The sequence below is a fragment of the Podarcis cretensis genome (genome assembly GCF_951804945.1).
Source record: "Podarcis cretensis genome assembly, chromosome: 2".
NCBI classification, from domain to species: Eukaryota; Metazoa; Chordata; class Lepidosauria; order Squamata; family Lacertidae; genus Podarcis; species Podarcis cretensis.
Window position 1 is genome coordinate 48,039,648 of NC_137171.1, and position 23,609 is coordinate 48,063,256.

The window sequence follows — 23,609 nt, forward strand, 5'->3', positions numbered from 1 at the left end:
GCATAGGAATTTGTTCTTTCTTTCTTTTTCAAAATATAGTCTGGCCCCACACAAGGTCTGAGGGACAGTGCTGAAAAAGTTTGCTGACCCCTGTTCTTACATAATTCATAGGAGTCAGTGGTTTTTTAAACACCCACAAAAGAGAAAAACATTGCATACACATGATAGCGAAAGTGACATGTTACCATTTAGGTATCCAGCTGTTTTTACTGAAGTATTTGTGGACCCTGCAACTCTTGAAAACACTTTTTCCCCCATACATGTTGCTATATTGTTCTGCCTGAACAGCCTTGCCAATATCTGCACACCTAGTTCTATACATGTTCTACATAAATGGAAAGGTAAAAAAAGGTCTGTTACTTTAATTTTCCAATAAATTTACATTTAAATTTAAAAGTGCTCTCAGGTTTTAATTATGTTTTTCCCTTCCTATTTTTTCCCTAGGAACTAACTTCACCCTTGCTGAACTAGGAATCTGTGAACCTTCTCCCCACCGAAGCGGCTACTGTTCAGACATAGGGATACTTCACCAAGGCTATTCCCTCAGCACTGGGTCTGATGCTGACTCAGATACAGAGGGAGGAATGTCTCCAGAGCACGCCATACGGCTGTGGGGGAGAGGGATTAAATCCAGACGCAGTTCCGGTCTGTCAAGCCGTGAAAATTCTGCCCTTACCCTGACTGACTCTGACAATGACAATAAATCAGATGAGGAAAACGGTAGGCCTATTTCTCCCATAAATTTCATAATTTACATCTATAGGTGCATATTTAGGATCAGGTATTTGCTCTATAATATATTATAAAAGTTTTTATTTGCCCATTTTCCTTGTGAAATAAACATGTTGCTGCAATCATCTCAGTCATAGGTGAGCAACTGGCAGACCCGTAGTGCATCTATTTTAGTGAATTTGTTTGTTTTACAGGAGCAAGTTTTGTTGTTGTTATTGTTGTTGTTTGCTTTTGCAGCTATTAGATCTTCCTAGGAATTTATGACAGGTCTCAGTTTTTCCAAAAGTCACATTTCTAGCCCTCGTATAGAGGTTTTGGATAAAAGCAAACATATTTGGATACAAAAAGTATAAACTACATTTTTTAAAAAAGCATTTCAAAACTGGACTGTGTACATATGACTGTCTCAGGCCACTAAATTGTATAAGGCTAGCATTGGATTGAAGTCATATTTGGGTAAATATGTCAGAGATTTTTTTTATTTGAAAAACACAAAAGGTGGTTAGCCCTTGTTTTCTTTTTAAAAGTCTTTAGGAAAATAAAGGTTTCTTGTGTGTTATGCATAGCATGAAACTGTTTAGACACATGTTAAATTACAATTGTACAAGCAGAGGTATTGATGTTTTAAACATCTTGCTTTTCTCTTTGAAAAATCTTGTTTACCACAAGAAAATCAATGTTTTTTCACATCACCGATTTTTATAAAGTTTGGAGCTATATTATCATACAGATTGACAGGTGCCCCACTGGTTCAGTACCACTGCATGGACACTTACAAAGCTATCATTAATTTCTCACGCTTGTGCCCAGCAATGGCTTCCTACATAATAAACACTGTGTCCTTCAGATCCAAATCAATAACTTGTTAGGTATGCACCTTTTGAAAAGGTATAACAAGAGTCTATACTGTAGGAAAAAGCAGACACACACAGTGCAAATTTGCAAGGCACATGGGCTCAGTTGTTGTTGTTTTTCAAATGAATTTTATACATGGGCACCTGCCCATGTGAACTGTCATTGTGATGAATAGATTTCACTGAATCTATTTCTAATTCTTAGGGTTTTTTACTGCTATGGTTCAGCTGCTATATTAAACACACTTAAAAGCTCTATATAAAAAAAAAAAACCCTGGCATTTTGATACTGAATGCTAATCACAGATTATATCATTCCACTTCAAAATAATAAACTGTCAATTTTCTTTTGGTATTAAATCAATTTTGGCACTTTCCTGTACATTTGCAAGTAGCTTAGTGGAAGCTTAATTGCAATAAATCACTCTAACATGAATATTTTCAACACTGGTGCTAATTCTAATTCACATTCTAGGCTTACAGGATGCCTCTTCACTTTTAGAGCTTCTTAAGATTGAATTCCATTTAAAAGTAGAATTCTATGAACATTGAAGTATTACTAGCTTTGAAAAATGTGTTGATTAACTGAAGTAATGTTTTTAAATTTATATTATATATATATATATATATATGTCTGAAAATGGATAACCACGACGGCTTTCCAGAGTTTCAGAGACATAAGAGTAACCAAATAAAAATCTCTACAATTTTATTTATTATACAGCCACCTGGAAACCTAAAATCATTCATCTATCACAAGGTTGGGGAGAACAATTTTCCAGTTTTACAATTTGAATTCTAGTTTCAAAACAGTTTTAAAGCAGTGCCAAATAAAAGCTAGCATTTGTATGATAAAATGTTAACAAGATCGTTGAATCTCTAGATTACGAAAGTTACATTATATTCAAAATGAGTCTTCCAAGAAAGTGTATCCTTAAAATGAATTCCTAGTTATCTGAATTCATTACAATAATAAATCAATGACTTTTTAATTTATTGTTGATGTTTCTGATGTTCCTTTCCAAAGACTATAGCCTTGTTCTTTTGACTAATTAATCTTTAGATTTCCCTCTTTACTATATTTGCCAAGCCTAGACTATTGCCTTTGTAGACCTACATGTAAGTCTTATGGGGTCCAATTGAAGGGGGGGATTCTGTAATGCTTTTCTGCCTGAGTAAAGCATTACATCCATGTGAGTTCTTTGGCAAGGCAAGCAAAGGCCTAATCTGTACTGGTCCCAGGTTGTGGAATAACCTCCCTTGTGCCATCATTGTATGCTTTCTCAACAGTCGGTCCTCCTGCATTGATCTGTGTTGCTGTTTTATACACTCCTGTTTTGACATTTTGTCATTGGTTGTTTTTCGATTTTATTTGGGATTTCAGTGTAAATTGCACTTTTTTAAATTGTGATATTTTTGTAACCTACCCTAGGACCATTTGGTGAAGGGCAGGCTATAAGTACAAATAAATAAATAAACCCTTTCTCCCTCTCACCTTCCCAGGTAACTTGCTGGCAATAACTAGGTTGTTGCTCTCTCCCTAGTTCCTTGAATAGGACCATGTTAGCATCACAAGGGCTGGGGACTCAGCTGTAGCACCATTCTACCAGGGAGCAAGAGAGGTCTCCAGCAAGGCATGTGCATCACTGCTCTTGTTGTTGCCATTGCCACCAGGCCTTGTAAGTGGGAGTCAGGAAAAGCTACAAGGACTTATAAGCAAGGGTTGTGAGGTTGTGAGCAGGAGTTAAAAGGACTTGCAGGAGTTTGGACAGGTGTTCAGCAGGGCAGTGGGATTTGAATTCTTCTAGGAATAAACTTGTTTTGTTTTGTTTTTTGTTTGTCAAGCCTAATTCTGAACTCAGCCAGAAGGGTAGAACCATTATTAATTTTAATATTTATTACAGAGGGGACTCCTGAAAGTTCAAAGAAGGATACTGTAGTCTTTCCTTGTGTGGGTATAAACTCAATTACAGTATTTTCAGTGTGCTCAATTATCCAAACTGGCAGTGGCCAAATGTTCCCTGCTCTTGCTTTGATGCAAAAATGTATGAAAAATAGAGGATATATTGAATTGAATTCTATTTTTGGAAACCCCATTGTGCTCCAGACAACTAGGGATGTAGCACCTCATCAAGAAGAGACACCTGTTAACAGTGAGTGCCTCTAATTGGTTTACCTTTAAGTAGGCCATGCTCAGCCACACTTTGGGTCCCTGCCACTGCCTCCTCTGACATCTGGTCCCTCTTTCCTTTCCCTCTTAAGAGCTCAGAACTTACCTGGGTCAGAAGAAGAGGAGTGTGGTGAAGGGAGCAAGGCTCTCCAGCTCCTTGGCAGAGCAGTACATTTCTCACAAGCTAATTGTGCTTATTTCTGCTGCCTTTATAATGTTATACAGTGCTGCCAAAGGTGTTTGCCATGTTTCAATATATAACCTGAAATATCAGGATTATAGCCTTCTCAGGGTTTCCGTCTCAGTAGGAGTGAGTGTTAAGGGCACAGGCTCATACTGTATATATATATATATATATGAATTTCGTGACCTGAGTTTGAGTAGACACGGCATCCCTAAAAATGTTTAAAAGCTAAGCAGAACTAACCTGCAACAAATAATTTACCAGCATATTGAGTCAATTCAGTGTAGTGTGATGTAGTGGCTAGAGTATTGGACTCAGACTAGGGGATCCAGCTTCAAATCATTCTGCAGCTGTTACTCTCAATGGGCGAGTCATAGGTCACACAGCCAAACCTACTTCACAGATTTGTTATGAAAATAAAATGGGAGAATGGCATGTACTGTAAGCCATATTGTTCCAAGGGGAAGGGTGGAATACAAACAGCAAGTATGCAACAAATATGTGGTCTTGCATTATTAAATTAGGGTGAAAAACAAAACTTTTATAGTTGATGAAATTTCAGGCAATAATTGTTTTTGTACATTCAGAATTGTTTCAACAATGTTTTCCTTTATTGGAATCTGCATTGTAGGTTTTTGCACACTTAGCTGGGAAGAAATCCCACTGAACTCCATAGGAATTATGCTTTGGGTTGCTTATTCATTGTATTTTAGCATTGGGCTTTCAGTGACATAAGTACAACTGAATATCTGGTGTTGAATCTCACAGATATAAGTCATTTAAAAATCTGAATATATTAGGAAGGGCTATACGTAGTACCGGTTTCTAGTGACTTGGACGTGTGTGAAGAATAATGTGGTCCCATTGGAAAACTGAAACTGAATGCAATTAAATGGTTAGACACAGGATGCAATAATATAAAGATGTAGTAAGTATTCTGGGGTATACTGAGTTTAGTAGGAAAAGGTTGTCCTGGTGGTAAGTACTGTAAATAGGTTAATACTTTGATCAAGTAGATGATTCTTACCAAAACTATTTTTTTACTTCTTAATAGAGGCATTTTTAATTAGATTAAATTAAAAATGGTAAAATTCACAAATAAATATTTTTAATAGGTCATAAATATATTACTATATTGGATTCTGGCAGTTCATTTTCAAATAATACGCTTAAGTTTGGAATTTTACTTTTCCCTTTTAGACACATAATAACTGAACATCATTTTACAAGTAGAACAATGAAGTAAAATTCAGGACAGACTGGTTGGGTCTTGTGTTTCATTGATTAGTAACAAAGAAGCAGAAAAAATACAGTTAACATGTTCCTGAAGTTCCATTTAAATTTTATTACCAAAGAACGTGTTAAATTTGTGTTAAAGTACATAGTATTTCACACATACATAGATTCCCCATCTTCGAATGTCTAAAAATATGGGGGGGGGGTTTACCAAAAAATAAGGTTTAAAATTGGGGCTGGTAGTCTTGAGGATAGTGGTGAGGGTCTGTTGATTCATTCTTATATATATATACACACACATCAAAGAGCAGCAGTACATGGCATAATAACCAATTTATTAGGATCAGCATGATCTCAATCCTATTCACAGTTTATTTGCATGGCAGAATGACTATTCTAGTGTCCTGGCAAGTGGGGCACTATTGTTTAACGAGAGTGGAAGGGGTGTCCGGCATGACTGACCACCAGATTGACCCTGCTTCAGTGTTTGCACTGGGCCAACATTCCTCCCACCTTGTCCCTCTCCCTCTTACTCCCACAAAGCAACAGCAACCACCAGAAAGCCAACACAGTGCTTCTGACTGCCTATAAATAGAGAATAATTTTACTTTATATTTTGGTGGAGTCCTCCTGAGTGAAAGGCAGGGGAAGGAGTATAGTTGCAGAATTCGTATCCTCCAACTGGCATTGTGGGATGTACAGTTGTGCCTTGGTTTTCGAACAGCTTTAGTTCTCAAATGTTTTGCCTCCTGAACGCCACAAACCCAGAAGTGACTGTTCTGGTTTGTGAACTATTTTGGGAAGCTGAACATCTGACAGGATTTCTGTGGCTTCCGATTGGCTGCAGGAGCTTCCTGCAGCCAATCAGAAGCTGCACTTTGGTTTTCTGAATGTTTAGAAAGTCGAATGGACTCCCAGAACAGATTCCGTTCGACTTCCAAGGTACGACTGTACTTACTTACCACTATTGGTCTTTGGTTTGCTACCTGTGTTTTTTTATTAAATCAAAGTGTCAGAATGTGTCTTGTTGGGCATGTGGCAGGGAGTTGCCAAGATACTGCATCAATTTTGGTGTACATTCCAGACGCTACTGCAGTTTAGCAAGCACACACAGCCTAGGGTGGGGAGTGCTTTTGGATCCAGGTCTGTCACCAGAAGCCAATGGGTCCTCTGTGATAGAAGTGCTGTCCACCAACTTCAGCTGTTGTGCCAGCTGTGGCTGTTCCTGAACTAAGATAGCTTGACCACTGTATTCCAGCAACTGCTAATATCAAGACTGAATTATTGGTATGCACTCTTCATGGGGCTTCCCTTGCAGTTTGTCCAAAAGCTGAACAAACTTGCTGAATGCTGCAACACGATTGCTGACAGGAATAAGATCTTGCCAGCATATCACATCTCTGCTCAAATATTTACACTGGCTTCTGATTTGCTACCAGTCGAAGCTCAAGTAGGGATCACATTGCCTGTCACGTGCCCATTCAAGCATTTCAGCCTGAGCAAATACTCTAGCAGGTACCATATGAATGCTTTACATCTCTGAGAAGTTCGGTTTTCACTATTCCCTGTAACCCCTCCTCTTAGCAATAGGCAAGCACCCTCACTGTGTTGTTTTGGATGCCTTCTTTTATATGTACACGTACATATACAGTGTGTGTGTGTGTGTGTGTGTGTGTGTATATATATATATATATATATATATATATATATATATTTGTAACCCTGTCTAAACTTGTACAAATATTGGAGATATACAGATATATCTCTAACTTTTGTTGAAACTATTTGTAGATTGATAAATGTTTAAAATTGTTCTATATACAATTGTTCTATATACTTAGGGGTTGTTTTATTAAGAACTTTATAAATTCATATATTATACACACACACACACACACACACACATATATATATATATATATATATATATATATATATATATATACTGCAGAATAAACAGGTATTAAGGAAACTGTCCCCAGATGCAAAGAGAACTTGCATGGAGTCATGCATGTATTTGTCTCTATGTGTTCTCTAGTGGCACATTTATAAGGTCATTAAGCATGGTATCAAGCTCTGTCACTTAAGTGGCTCTAAATTGTTTTTCTGTCAAAGCCCTAAGGGCGCTTCTGAGAGAAAATAGTTGGGGAGTGAGGGAATTTATCTAGTGGAGGTGGCTAAAGGACTTCACACACAGTCCGGGTTTCATACAGGTAAAGGGTTTATGCAATTCATTGTTCAGAAATACAGTGAATCAAACGGAGTAAAATAAAAATATAAAATAATCTTTAAAACACTGCGTATGTAAGATAGTTGTGTAAATAGTATGTTAAACAATTATACACCCCAGTTTCATGTGACAAAAATATCACCTGACAATGCCACAATGGCAACTGCACCATTGTATTGTATTTTGTTATATTTGTATCATAATTTTTAAATGTCAAAAGGTGACAAATACATATATGCATTTTAACAGATAAATTTAAAACTTTTAAATATCATGCACCATTAAATGCACATTTATATGTATATAACTGTTGTTATGTTCTGAATCATTCGTGTGTGGTTTTCACATAAGCTTTCCCCCCTGGAAATATTTTAGGCCCAGATGTCATTATTTGTACCACATTCATGTATTCATTAGAGTTCTAGCCCCCTCACCACCCTCACACAGTCAGTAACAATCCCCATATGCTCATGCACACAATATCACACACTTTCTCACTCCCTACAACACACATATATCATGATCTGTTTCAGTCACCTTAATCCCTTACATGCTCACAACCATCTCCAGCACATTCATAATCACACATTTCACAGTGGAGCAAAAATGCAAAGGTAAAACAATGGAACAGTCGTCTTGTTTTCACCTCATTTTGACAGAGTAAATGTCACTGGGCAGACATGAGAAGGAGGTAACACACAAGGATGAACTTTCCCTCCTCTACTGTGCGCAAAATGCTCTGTGGACAGAAGGGCTTTCTACTGCCACTATGAATCCACAGTAACTGAGGAACTAATGGATGTTGGGGCCTCACAATAGTGACAGGTATTTGTCATTGGCTGTAAGGAATTAGTGTGTAGCAGGACACAGCAGCTTTGGGGTTTTCAGAGTGAATTATAATGTAGCAGTGCCAACTTCCTCTTTCTAATATTTCTAATATTTTAATATTCTGTCTTTATCGTGTTTTTAATATTCTGTTGGGAGTCGCCCAGATGGGTGGGGTATAAATTTGTTGTTGTTGTTGTTGTTGTTGTTGTTGTTGTTGTTGTTGTTGTTGTCCCATTAAGTAGAAGGCAGGCATAGACTTATTAGCATGAAGATAAGTGATTGGAAAGTTGTTTGTTTTCCAGTAATTGCCTCCCTGGGTTTCAGCTGGTGCATGCAGGCTAGCTTTGTCTTGTGTCGTGCAAGACAGGTAAAAAGGACACTAGGACACTAGGGGTTGGATCCCACTCATGGAAATTTCCGCTGCCCCCATTTTCAGCCAGCCTCCTTCCACCTAGACCCCCTTGCCACAGCCCACCACATTCAGCAGTGACCACAATTCTCAAGCAGATTTGTTGAGCAATGCAGAGTGCTGAAGGAAGATGGGTCAGCTTCCGCCAGCCTCCTACCACATGCTTTTACTATTTTAAAGGAAATAGATTTTGCATAAAGTGTGTTAGTCATACTTAAAGTTGGGGGAGGGACCCATGGGTTTTTTCCACAGAGGCAAGGCGTGTAAAGAAGACACTGAATAGGCAGACAGAAAGAGTTTTTCACTGCTAACAAAGGCCTGACAGGAACATACAGGAGGGTGCCCTCGTCTAAACTTATTTTTGTTTGGCATATGTTCCCTGTTGAATCTGAGAATCCAGCTTGTGTGTAGGCATATTGCCATGTGGTATAGCAGCATGACTATAGGAAATAAACAATATATGAACATCTTTTGTTTGCTGGAGGCATGAATCACTTTCAAAAATCTTGAAAGGTAGCAGTTGAGTGTTCCCCACTGATGGTGAAGGGATTTTTCTTAACATTGGATTAACTTTCATGATTGAAAGGTTACCTTTTCCTCAGGAGGTAACCTTAGAGATGTGTCAGATCTGAATTAATTATATATAGGGCGTTGTGGAGGCAAAACCTTTACAGATTTTTACAAGTGTTTCTCCTGACAAATGGAATTCACTCCAATTATTTCTAAATTTAATAGTCAGCATTTGGATGTAACAAAAGGACAGGCTGAGCTACAGTTTTAAAATTATATTTCTGTAAATGAAAGAAACCTAGGCAGTTATTAGCAGATTGAGATGCTGCACAAAACTCGTATTTTTGATAGTTTCTCTGAGATGATTAAAATACAACTTGCTAATTGCCTGTTGTGACAAACGTGGGTACATCATAAACCATTGCTTTATATAGGCATTTCGCCCCTCAAATAAACCATTATCTCATTATTTAGATCCTGGTGTTTTACTTGTAAGTTAGCTTATTCCAGCTACCACCAACCATTGGAATTCTTGTGCTATGCTTCCCCATCAACATGCTGAAGTAAAACATAATGCAGAGATATAATAACAGGCAGATATCAGGGACTCTTTACTGAGCATCTAAAGACCTCTACCTTGGTTCAACCCTGCCCCCAGTTCTTACAGGAGAGATTTTTCTGTGGCAAGAAAATAGCAGAGGGAAATCCGGTTTGTTTCTGGACATTTAAGAGTTATAGAGGTGTGCAGTACAGGCCAGAAGGCAGAATTACTCTATAGTATTAATGCAAAGATTAAGCCAAATTTAGCCAAATGGTTAAAAAAGAAATATAGAGACTTTGGTAGGAGAATACATATTTTATTCATTTTGTACTTGTATCAAGAATACAATGACTCCTGGCCATTGATAGCCTTATCCTTCATGAAATTGTCTAAGTCCCTTTTAATGTGGTTCAAGTTGTTGGCCATCACATATCTTGTGACAGATAATTCCACAGTTTAATTATGTACTGTGTGAAGGAGTGTCTGACCTGATTCATGCCCCCCTTTCAGCCTGAGGACCACTTTGCATCATGGACAACCTTCCAGTGACAGTGTGCGTAGGGCCAGAGCCTAACATGAGCCGATGAATAAATGTGATGCTTTTATTTGCGTTGTAAACTATATTCCAGGCACATAAAAGCCAGGGGTTTCCAACACACAAGTTCATCTCTCCATTCTTCATCCATCCAAGCAACAGGCATTAGCACAGTTTGAGGTCACATTTCAACCAGGGTTAAAACATTAAAGAGAGTGGAGACAAACTAGAGCTTGAGGAGGGAGGCATTCCACATTCCAGTCTGTCTCCATTCTTGAGTGTTTTTGCCCTGGTTGAGGTATTTATTTCGTAAACATTATTTGTGTGTGTGTGTGTGTGTGTGTGTGTGTGCAATTTATTAATAAATAGCTCTGGGGGGCTGCATTTGGCCCCCAGGCCTCAGGTTCCTTACTGTATGGAAAGGGAATTCTGATGTAAATTAGCTCACCCACACAAACAGCTGGGTAGTAGAGTTTATTTGTTTTAAAGAGTCAAGCATGCAGCTCCACTTGTTGGATCCACATACTCCTCTGTGCCTATGCTCATGGTTTCCTATGCAACATATAATATCTCAGATTGGGCCACAGCTTTGAAAGTTACACAGTATGTGTACTGTGCACGGTTATCTCTTGTTTTACTTAATTTTATGAAAGTTTTCTTGGCAATAAGCCCCACTGGGTTCAACAGAACATCTTTCCTAGTACCTACAAATGCAATCTTAAATTCTCATCTTCAATGGTATCAGCTAGTTCCTTTTCTTACAATACAGTACTTTAGAATTGAATAGCTCCCCCCCCCCACCTGATTCATTTTTAATTGCTCATTTTTAATTCATTATCAGGTGTTACAACCTTCTTCTACTTTTGCAAATAAAAGAGATTATTTTCCCTTATGTAATCTTTTGTGTATTTATAATTATTTATCTGTCTGTCTCCATCTGCACTGATTTATGAGTTAGAGCACTACATTTGAATATATCTACATATTCCAAAGTGAGTGTCCTTTAGCAAACAGAAAGAACAGAAGAACCTTCAGGAGAAATTATTGTTTAATAGTTTTTGTTAGCATTCCATTGTTAAAAGGAGAGCCTATGATACTTTTCATGTTATGCGGGAGAATGGCTATTTGTTATTGTAGCAGCATACCAATGTCCTTCAAAGATATCCAACAAATGTCCACCAAAGACCTTCAAAAATTCATATTGAGAGCATGCCATAGTCTAGAAAATAACTATGTTCACTGTGTGCACAGTGGTGGCTTTGGATGCCACTCCAGATGTCCCTCTGAACATTAGCTAGAAGTGTTTTGGTTGGTACAGCAAGGTGTAAAAGGAAAGGCGCATATGTCTCTTTTTACACCTCATTCAGCAGTGTTAATTTCATCTGAGTACTACCACCATCAGTTACAGTTCTTATAGTTACCTGAAACTAGATAACCTTTTCTGCCCAAGAAGCAATAAGTTTCGTAGCTTCCTAAAGAAGCTGCAAGGAAATGACATTCCCTTTGCATCAAATCTTATTCCAAGAGGAGTACTTAGTGTGTGCATTTGTGCAGCCTGCATAGTAACAGACATTTTTTGATTGATTGACTGATAGATAGATTGATTTTTATTGTCAGCCTCACTGAATAACAAAGGGACAAGTTTAAACTTTAACATTTCCTTGATTTATTTGTGTGTTAGATAGTATCATAAGATTACGAGCTGACATATATTAAACAGAGAATCCCTTTGCCTGCTTGGATGTAACAGCAGTGACAATTCTCTCCATACTTTGACTTCTGTGGAGTTGATAGGAGGACACTGAACTCTTCATTTCTGTTTCTCAGATGGAATGGAAACAGCTGTAATAACGCTAAGTAAGAACTAATATTATTCAATCGGGGTTTAGAGCACACAATTGCCATGCATCTTTCACAATATGGATAAAAACTGTTTAGCACCTGCCTCTGGTGCATAGATAGTCTAAATGTGAACATGACTGAGATGCTCAAAAAGCTTAAAATAATTCTACTTTAATTTTAATCTCTCCTTAATTAAACCTTTTTTTTTTTTTGCAGGGAACAGCCATAAAAGTTGTAATTTTCTCACACTTTCTCAAGTGGGTGTTTCTGATATTGCATATTTTATTAAAATTTAGATAACTACAATGGCTACTAAATTTAACTGATTTAGATGTTCTGCTATTGCTTTCAGTGACTGAAAAACAAAGAGAGAAAAACTTTAAGAAGAAACCTGTGTGAAAAGTTAGAAAGTTATTGTCTAAAGCCAAGCTATCAGCTTTAATAGAGACTTAAGACTCTATCCCTGTGGGAAAATATGCAGTGAATAATCAGCACTGTGGTGTGACACTATATTTTTCATGGTGCTTCCCTGCCATAGTCCTCCTGGGTATCTTTCACAAACAACATAATTAAAGCTAATAAAATACCTAGACACCATGTCATGTACTCGAAATAGATGTGTTAGACTTAACTCTAACTTGTTTGCCTTCTATAATTTTTAATCAAGGTACTGAAAGCTTCTTTTCCAGCAGAAATATTGGTTACCATCATTAAGGTAACCTATAATATTTCCTTGTCTTTTAATTGCTGAAAGAGTGATTCTACATGCCAATTCTTTTACATGCAGATTTGAATATATGTAGGAAATATGTTCTTAATTCCAAAATACCCATTTAGTCTTCTCAGTGGTGTTTGATGTAAGCCTGATTATTCAGTCATACAGTTTTGAAAACAGAACATTGGGGGGGTGGGGGTGGATTTCTTGTATCTCTGATCTTTTGGCTAAGAGCCTACAATTTACAGTTGCAGAAATACAAATCATAATGGAATGGATATATTTCATATTCTTTCAAACACTGTACTGGAACACAGTTGACTCAATAAAACTAATCCTAAAAATAAATACAACTGTGAGCAACGGACAACTCTCCCTCTGGAAACTGCTGGACAACAAAATTCTTGGATGGTACCACGTTTTTGAAATAATGTTTAAAAATGCTCCTTAGACTTAGGTGTTTTCAATAATATTTAATTTCTCTCCATGAGAAGATTGTCACTTGACAAAACACCAACTTTTCAAAGCATTCTGTACATGTGATGAAGCGTTCCTTTGTAAAGTTCTATGTTGCTGATGCCTTAGAGGAATAAAACATACGTGGCAAATCCTCCAGAAAGTCTTTTTCAAAAGAATGTATTAAAGATGAAATATAAGGGTTTTTAGATCAAAAGGATGATGATTTCTTTTTTTAAAAAGAGCTATAATGTATTATAAATTATTCTGAAGGTATTATGAAGATGTACAAATGTGCATTAGGGAATAGCTGAAAAAGTTAGTAGTGACTTTGAAATTAATATAGATGCAGAGCTAAAGACAAAGAATATCCATACATTTGTTGTAAACCAATGGCATAACATGGTATAAATATTCCATGCCTGAGTTCAAAGAGAAATATACTTTTTGAGATTCCTCCTGTGGTTTAAAATTATTTTGTCACGGAGCAGAAAGTGATATAAATTGCACAACAATATGAGTGCCATGAAAATAAGAAGAAGAAAGCTAAGTGCTAAGATCAGAGGATAATCATGCTATTGCAGTGAGTTTGTTTGGAGGACAAATGTTGTCTTTTCATGTCACTCAAATCTTGATGCACAGTGTGTGATTCCAAGCAAAGTAGCTAGAATTATATAACTCTCTTTTATGCTATTCAGAAATGCAGTTTTATCAAAATTTATCAAAGTTTACTGGAGAAGGCCATTCTTTCCCCCATTACACTTTAATCCACAGAAGATACTATTTGTGCCTAAGTACAAGTCATGCCTTCTCCATTACAACAACATACATATGGTAGTGCCATGTGTGTGTGTGTGTGTGTGTGTGTGTGTGTGAGAGAGAGAGAGAGAGAGAGAGAGAGAGAGAGAGAGATACACGTGTATAGGGCGGAAGGTAATATACAAGTGATGCAGATAGGAATCGATTTTCTGATTACTGTTAATTTAGAAACAGATGCTTCAAGTTGATAACTTATAACGTTTAATATTAACTGAAACCTATTCATTTTCTTATTAGCTTAATTCAGTACACTTTCCCCAAGCCAGCCATAGAGTCCTGTGGGTGAGAGAGATCTGTACTGAATGTAGAAGAAGGGTTTCCAGAAGAGGGGGGATGGGTGAGCAACCTTACACCCAAAACAAAAGATGCACAGGACTTAAAAGCTCCTGTGCTATATATTCTCTGCATGACTGATTGTTGACTAGTATATCAAATATCTATAGAGGGCAATGATACAACCACATGCTTTGCTATATGATACTTGATATATGTAACTCTCGTACTTTTCCGTGTATAAGACGCCCCCATGTATAAGACGCCCCCTATTTTGGGGGACTGAAATTTCAGAAAATGGGGGGAAATGGCAAAAAGTTGTTGAGCTTTCTTTAGGGGGGAATGCTGAAAATCGCTCACCCGCACATGTCGCAAAATCCACCTCCCGTATGTCCCCTTGTCGGCAGAAGCTGTCAATTGCTCGTCCAATTGCTGCAGCGATGGCCAATCAACACCACCCATTGACGCAGCAACCAATAATGCACACAATAGTCACTGACAGCTGCAGCAGAAACCAATCAAACGTCCACCCCATGCACTACCCATGTGTAAGACGACCCCCACTTTTTAGCATAATTTTTAAGGAAAAAACCTAGTCTTATACACGAAAAAGTATGGTTGGGCAGCCTTAGGTAATGATTTATGACCCAGATTTAATTATAGCCTCATTTTAATTGTATGGCTAACCAAATATTTAAGAAATAGGTGGTTTTAGGTAGACAGGTATGTTACTGATGCAATTCTAATAAAAGTTGTTCATTTGCTGCTGTACCTTCAGTAAATATTTTGTTAATAACCATCTCCAGAGAGAGAGCCGCATTTGATAACAGTAAAAGTAAGAAAGCATTTTGCAGCATCTTAAAGAATAACAAATTTATTATTGCATTAGCTTTCTGTGCATCTGGTGAAGCAGGTTCTAGTCCATACAAAAATTTAGGAATTTAGAAGGGGTATACTTCAGTGTGAAATACAATACAGTGGTACCTTGGGATGCGAATGGGATCCGTTCCGGAGCCCCATTCGCATCCTGAAACGATTGCAACCTGCATCTGTGAGTGGTCACTGCAGAGCACAACCCGAAAATACTTAACTTGAAGCACATTTATCCCAAGGTATGACTGTACCTCAATTTGAACTAAAAATGAAGTTTGATTCGATTCATTTGGGATTCAGTGGAAGCAATGAATTCCAGTTGCAGTACAGATATTAACTTACCTAGCGTACTAAAAGATTGTGTTATCACATTGTACTTATCTTAAATAAATACTTCAAAAACTGTGGGTACGTTTCACACTGAGGGTACATTTTCCTGCCAGAGCAGTGGTATTTCCCCTCCCCCGCACCCCTGAAAGTGGTTCTGGGGGCTTCGGGAGAAGTTCCAGAACAGCGTGAAAGGGGAGCAGAGATGTAGTGATGGAATGATCAGAAGTGTGAAGCACTGAGTTCTTCCCTGTACTTATTCCATACTAATCTCACTGTTTACAGTTGTTTCCCACACTCATAGCCTGCCAAACGAGGGTAGCACTTCATGCATCTGGTGCAATATACTTGAGTAAACCACCAAAGCTTACTAAATTTCTTAGTCATTAAAGGAATATAAGTTTATTTGTTTTGGTGGTGATGTTGCTAAGTTTTGTTTTGTTTTGTTTTGTTTGTGGAAGTTGGCCCTCGGCCTTTTCTGTTAGCATCAACAGTTTTACTTCCCTCCCTCTGTAGCTTTTGGATTTGATTGTTTTTGCACCTTTTCTTGCCTTTTTCCCTTGGTGACTTTGTAGATTATTCTTTGAAATATCATTAGCAATGCTGAAATTTATTTGGAGTGTATGTATTTACAATAATTTCCCCACCTCCCATTAAGCATGCCAGTTATTCTGTGACACAACTATAAAGGTGTTTCATTTATAGTGGCATTGACTAAAAGAGAATAATTAATTAATGTGTTGTTTCTGTATTGCAGACATTTTTGTTAATGCTCCAGAAACAATTTGTTTCGAAACAATATTGATTATAAATACATTTCTATTTTAAAACAGTAAATCACTATATTCTTTGCTGTTGTTAAAGCCTAATAAACATGTCACTTCCTTAGCTTATTTTCTACATCATATTTGACTGGCTGCTAGAAATGACTGTATTGAAATTGAATTATTTCCCACATGTAATAGGATGCATATATTTATTGACAACAGAGAAATTCAGATTCCAGTTAGATTATTTAATTCCACCCTGCACTGAGACCCTTATGGCAGCTTTGGCAACTAATTGTACCCAGGAAGGAAAAGTAGTTGATCTGAGTCAGAATATTGGATATATAATGGACCAGTTATCTGACATAGTCCTTTAATTATAATGGTCTGTAAAAAAGGGGGGGAGCACGCTGTGGCAAAAAACTGCTTCTTCTTTCACTATCTGAAATAAGATAGGTAACAGGCTTTGCACAAACTGTCTCCCACCCCTTTTATTCTCATTTCATGTAGGACAGCTAACTAGTGGGGAAAGGGTTTTATGGTTGTGTTGTGGAAAGGGAGCATGAGAGCCCAAGGCAGACTAAATGGTTGAATTCAGAAACAAAGTCATATCTTAACAGAACCTGTTACATATGCATGGAGTCCAAAGGAAATTATTTCATTTAGCAGTCTATACCTTGAGTGTGAGTCATTGGTTATCTCTAGTACAGTGGTACCTCGGGTTATATATGCTTCAGATTACAGACTCCGCTAACCCAGAAATAGTACCTCGGGTTAAGAACTTTGCTTCAGGATGAGAACAGAAATCGGGCTCTGGCGGTGTGGCAGCAGCAGGAGGCCCCATTAGCTAAAGTGGTGCTTCAGGTTAAGAACAGTTTCAGGTTAAGTACAGACCTTTGGAACGTATTAAGTACTTAACATTCAGCTCAGGTATGTAGGCTTGAGCAAAAAATGGCCACTGAAAATGGTGTTGATTTTTCTGACATTTGTACATGCCTTTTAAAAGGGGTGAGGGCTCTGTTGGAACAAGTTCTTCTGATTCCAAAATGCAGGTACAGAAGCTTCTCACAAGATCTTTTTGACACACACCCCATTGTCAATTACCAACCAGCTTATGTATGTTTTCTGATCTTGTAGAGTGCTTCCAGAATTTTACTTTTAATTAATAGCATTGTTTGTATACAATATTAAGGAGAGGCTACAATTCATGTCTCATTTATTCCAGAGTAATCCCAACAATGTCAATGAGACTTCTTCAGAGAAAATAAGTTTAGTACTGCAGCCAAATGTATTTTGTATTCCATTGTTAGCAACACAACCAGCTAAGTGTGTGTTTAATAAGAATTAACTTTCTTGCCCAAATTTCATTTAAAAATATGACACACAGAGGTTCATGCCAGCCATGAATTTCAAAGTACGTATAATAAAAAATTCTGCGAAGTCTGCCAACAAAAGCAGGAAAGACAAAAAATTGATTTGCAGCCAACTGCCAGGTTTCGGCTAAATACAAAGAGCAACATTATATGCTTAAATTTCACAAGTGTGTACCTTTCAACATTTGTTTTGCTTGTACAATGAGGAAAACTATTTAGTAACAATGGATTGCAGGGGCGGGGGGAATCCTGAAAGAAACTTCTGTATATCAAGTTACTGTAGCACATTGTACTAAACAGTTGAAACCTAAGCACATTTTTACAAGAAATTCTAAGGTCACCCATGTGCTACTTATAGCCCATTTTATGGATGTGTACTCAGAGGTAAAGCCCACTGGTTTCAGTCAGTTTTAGTGTGCATAGGATTGCAGTCATAGTTTCTAATGTGTTACTTCTGAATGTTGCAAAAGAATATAAAAAGTAGAAGTGAGCCTTTTTGTAAGTTGTAATTCACTTTAGGTTTTGCTTTCTGTGGCATAAAGAATCCCAAATACATTAGAAATTGCCCCTAGACCATTTTTTAAAAAAATGCTTACAAAAAAATACTTTTTATGAAAATGGCCTAAGTTTGGGATAAAGAACAATGCAAAAAATTGTCTAGTACATTATAGCAGTAAAACAAATTTTCACTTTTTGGTGTTTAGTTACAAGCATGGAGGAAAACTGTATTGGGTATTGGTTCCAGAATTTTTCAAAATATTACCAGTGGTATTTCTGTTAGTCATTGAATATTTTGTATTTACCTTTTATCTTACCTTTTCTTACCCTCTTTAGCTAAAGTTACTAATGACTTTAGGTTGCAATCCTAACTATGTCTGTAATTCAGTGGGGTTCACTCCTAGGTAAGTAGGGTTAGGAATGATGACTTAATGTATGATTCTGTGATATTGTTAGTTTCATTGACATTAATGCCTCTAAGAAGGAGGGTTATAGAACTGACATGTTTGTTGCTGTTGCTTCTTAAAATGTATAAAGAAAACATTAAATGCCTTAAGTATTGGCACGGCCTGTACACATTTTAACAATATACATTTCATTTATAATATCATTCAAAATGAAGTTCAGGAAGTCACTCTTGATAGTAGTGTATCATGATCATCATGAGAGATCGATAACATTTAATGGGTTCATTTCAGTTGCAATTATTTCAAGTGAAGCCATAATGTACTTGAAAAGTGTGTTTTAGCTAATAAGAGCAAGATCATAGAGCACACATTGATGACATACAAAGTACTTGTACCTGCTTATGGGAATATTAGCAATTCAATGCTTAGAGTATTTTGATTTGTCTGTGTGTAGTGAGCTGACTGGGACGCAGGTGGCGCTGTGGGTTAAAGCCTCAGCGCCTAGGGCTTGCCGATCGAAAGGTCGGCGGTTTGAATCCCTGCGGCGGGGTGCGCTCCCGCTGCTCGGTCCCAGCGCCTGCCAACCTAGCAGTTCGAAAGCACCTCCGGGTGCAAGTAGATAAATAGGGACCGCTTACCAGCGGGAAGGTAAACGGCGTTTCCGTGTGCGGCTCTGGCTCTGGCTCTGGCCAGAGCAGCGATGTCACGCTGGCCACGTGACCCGGAAGTGTCTCCGGACAGCGCTGGCCCCTGGCCTCTTAAGTGAGATGGGCGCACAACCCCAGAGTCTGTCAAGACTGGCCCGTACGGGCAGGCGTACCTTTACCTTTACCTTAGTGAGCTGACTCCTGCTAGCACAATTGTTTAGTTGAATGGGGCCCTTACTATTGTTCCAGGAATGTTGCTAGAAAAAATTGCTGCTTTCATCATTGTAAATGGAGTATGTGTACACAGCTGGAAAGGAAACTGTCAGAGCTTCCCTCCTCATATACTTCAATGCTAGGATTCCACCCTACCCAGACCTCAAACCTAAGAAGTAGGCAGAGTGAACCTCCAAGCAGATATTCACACTGCCAGTGACTGAAGAGCCATTAGGTCTGGATGTTCCTGCCTCAGGACTAGAGGTCCTCACATCAGCTGCTTGGGTCCCTGGCCAGCTTCCAGATCCTTCAGAGATACAAGCAAACCTGGTGAGAAAGCCGGGCTGAGAGTCAGGAAGCGATGGAGGTTCTAGCGCCTGTATTTTTATCTGATTTTGGAAGTTTTAATTGTATTGTTTTAGTATCAATATGTTTACTACCCTGGGTTTCTTTGGAGAAAGGTGTGGGGTGCAAATTACACGCATACATACAGTATATACATACATGAAAAAGCTCCTAGTCTGAGCTGTTCCAAACTCCAGTCTTCCTGACCCAGGAAAGAAATATTCAGTCCCAATGAATATTTGATGGCTTGCCTCCTATTAAGTACCTGTTGTGCTTCTATGTGACATGATTACCATATACACAACTATCTCTGCACTTTTGATCAAATGAGCAATTGTTGTTTCATTGTGTCTGTGAACAGTCTCCAAATTTCATGCACTCCCCGAAGTATATTTGAGATACATACATTCCATTTTGCCATTTTTAAGAAAAGTAAAACAACGCCGCTAAGATTATTTACGGTACATTCTTTAAAAAACCAGGAATCACTACCTGTTTCTATGCTACTATTTTAGTAAAGTGAATGATATGGAATTTAAAGATGTATGTGGCCAGTTATTTGAACATACTTCTAAATAACTCCAGTATACAGTGTCAGATCTGGTTAATCAACATATTAGAAATATATTAGACAATCTTGATTAGGAAAATAGCAATCTTTCTTTCCATTTGCAGAGACAGATGGTACAATGGTGAACATTTTTAAAAAATGTAATTTTTTAAAAATGTGGTAGTCAGAATAATTTTGGAAAGGGTCTATTAAATTCAATCAGCCATATGTTCAGTAATTTTACTTGTTTTGTTCTGAGATACGGACATAAAATTTGCCAGTCTTTCAGCATGAATTTGACATTTTTCCTTCTTTCCTCCTACACTATTGAAATCCTTGAGAAGGTGCTAAATATCTGATACATCATTACTCAAACGCAGCAACAAACCTGTACATAGCCACTCCTAAATGAATTTAAATGAGCAGTTTATAGTTAGCTATAGTTTTTCTCAGTGGAATTCAGTGTGCTTGAAGATCTAATTGACTGGCAGCTTCCATAGTTCTGCATAAAATAGATCTAAAATTATTTCCAGATAAGTTCTCTGAGGAATGTATGTTAATCATCTTTCAGTTGTGGATATGATAACAGGATTATAAGTGCATCAGTGAAACACTAATTTGTTCTCCAACAAGTACACCTACTGCAAAAACCATCCTGTACTCATCAGGCATCTGTGTAGGTAGCTAATTCATATAATTGGTGTACAGTTCCGCTTTCCGTTCTTTAAAATTTTAGATAGGAAAATACTTGCTTCTTAAACTATTGATTGCTAGACTAATCCTATACATGGAAGACTTAATTTGGCTTCACCACAAGGAAAAGCCATAAATATTCACTTGATGCTTCCACTTTGATTCTGACAATGAGATTCTTTTGAAACTCACAGCAAAATAGCAAGGTAGCAAGGTGATGGGCATCCCCTGATCGCTTCCATAAACATACGCAGCATCTGAACATTTATTTATTTCATGAAATTTATACACAATGAAAGAAAAATTCACAACCATACTTTAAAACATACAAAAGTTAAAATACTAAAATGTATTAAAATCACCTCATGGAAGTTTTGTTTAGCCATCCTCTGTGAGTTTGGTCTAATCTCTCTATTGAAGAGCCAGAACATGGTGGTGGTGGCGCTTCCCTGTGATTGCATGTATCCAAGCTGCTCTAGTATCATAGGAATGCAAAAACGACATGGAAGGATTGAGATTTCATAGTAAGACCAAGACGCACACACAACTATGGGATAGAGTAGAGTTTGGCATGCTTCTTCTAATTTGATGTATGTAATGCTATAGTAAGAATTGGATGTCATGATGTACAAGTGTCCTTCAATTAATATATACTGTACATATATGCATTGACAATTCAAATACCTTCCTATCAAGAAATAAGGGCATGGCTATCAGGAAAGAAATACTGTATAACGTACAGCATACACGGTTATAGATGGAGATACCGGTAGATAGTTTGGTTCAAGGGGAATCATGTGTTTAAAGTTGAGTATCTCTAGGAAAAAATTTTTGGGAGAAAATATTAAAATTTAATAAAATTAATTGTTGATGTTTGAACACTAGAGGGTTCCACTAGAGAGCTGTACACCATCATTTTTCTTTGCAAGTACCGTATTATTTACAGCCTATTTTGTGAAACCTATTTCAGAAGGCAAGTTTATGTTCCATTACATGGGAGTAAGTATTGTTGAAATTAGCAAACATATTTAGAATTGCATTGTTAGTATTTGTTAGAAATTAGAAATTTGCTTGGTGAGAAGTTTTCTGATCTGGTTTTATTACTGCTGGGAGGAAAAACTATCTTTAAAACTCTGTAATTGTGTTCTGAGATTGTTGGTGTTTTTAAAGAGATAAAATCCCATCTCACTAGGAATATATAACTTCTGGAGGTTACATTTAATGGTAAGAAGTGAATATGTTGCTTTCACTGCTGTGCATCTCCAGTAATATAATTTGAAGTGCTAGGGCCCCTTGCATCCATTTCTGAATCTATTATTAGTTGATTAAATTAACTGCCTGGATCAGTACAGTGAGAAGAGATGCAGTAATGATATTACAGAATTAGTATGCTATGATGAATTGTCAAGAAAAGTAACTGTGACAGCCCTGTGGCCATATGCACTTAGCCATGCAATTTATAGTCATTTGAAAAGCCAAGGACTTTTCAGTTTTGGTTAGGAAATTTGTTCTTGTTTTTGACAGAACTGGAGGTATAGTTGTTGAAGAAGGGGTTTACAGTGGGGTTTACACTCTAAGGAAAAGATCATGAGGCTCTCTTTAGCAGTTAGCATGTGCAACTGTGAGCAGGGCACAGGGAAAGATGCCTCATATTACAGCTCTATAAACACACAAAATGTAACCGGCTGTACTTTTGAACAGACAGGTGGAATAGATACTTATACATGTATGGACCTTATGCATGAACTGACTAGAGAATGAACTGATCCACTGGGTCTTCTGCTTTTTTTGTCGAACTTTATGAGACTTCTGTTGAAATCTATAAATTGATACAATGAATAGTATACCTTTTTTATTCAAAAGTACAGCTGGTTACGTTTTGTGTGTTTATTGAGTATGTTCCATGTAACCATAGGTTTGTTGTTGTTGTTTTGTGCATATTGCAGCTCTGGCAATTCCTGAAATCAGATTTATATGATACTGTTGTTTCTTCACAGTTGCAAGAGATAATGTTACTCTGGGTAAGATAAAAGTAAATGCAGTCACAATGTTCTTGCTTATAAAATACTTGTAAATCCTGGTCCAGTATATGCAGGCCATTGCTACAGATACAACCAGATGTTGTTGCTGTTGTTATTGTTATTGCTTTCAGTGTATCTGAGTATATTTATTACAATAGATTTAAAAATACTAAAATGGTTGTCACTTCCTTTCCCCTCAACAATCTGTAAACGAAATAAACTAATTGTTGGAGCAGCAGACGTTTTCATTATGAAATTTACATTGAATATGAATAATTCTTCTGAAATAGCTGAATATATAGCTCACACTGAGTTGTATCAGATTGCTTCCCTATGCTCACAGAACTCACTTGGACCCAGAGGAGGCAGAGGAGAGAGATTACTTTTGCTGGTTTCCCCTTCCCTCTGTAGGCACCTCTTCACCCTTCAGAGCCACTCAAGAGGGTTGGGGAATTACACACAACAGTTTGTGATATGGATAAAAATAAGAATTTGCAGTGGGGGTGGGGGAATTACCTTCTTCCCCTTCCTGTTCACAGAAGCCTCTGCTAAAGGAGAGGG

At 37.5% G+C, this 23,609-nt stretch overlaps 1 protein-coding gene across 11 annotated transcripts in view; it reads left to right on the top strand.

Moving 5' to 3' along the window:
* Positions 1-23,609, top strand: part of TENM2 (teneurin transmembrane protein 2) — a 716,795-nt gene that overhangs the window by 131,042 nt on the left and 562,144 nt on the right. For 9 of the 11 annotated variants that reach the window (XM_079964734.1, XM_079964747.1, XM_079964745.1 and 6 more), the window contains exon 3: positions 445-720. The exons of the other annotated variants lie outside the window; for them this stretch is intronic. In XM_079964734.1, the coding sequence (XP_079820860.1) occupies positions 445-720 (276 nt within the window). The remainder of the gene's footprint in view (positions 1-444; positions 721-23,609) is intronic. 11 annotated transcript variants of the gene reach the window in all.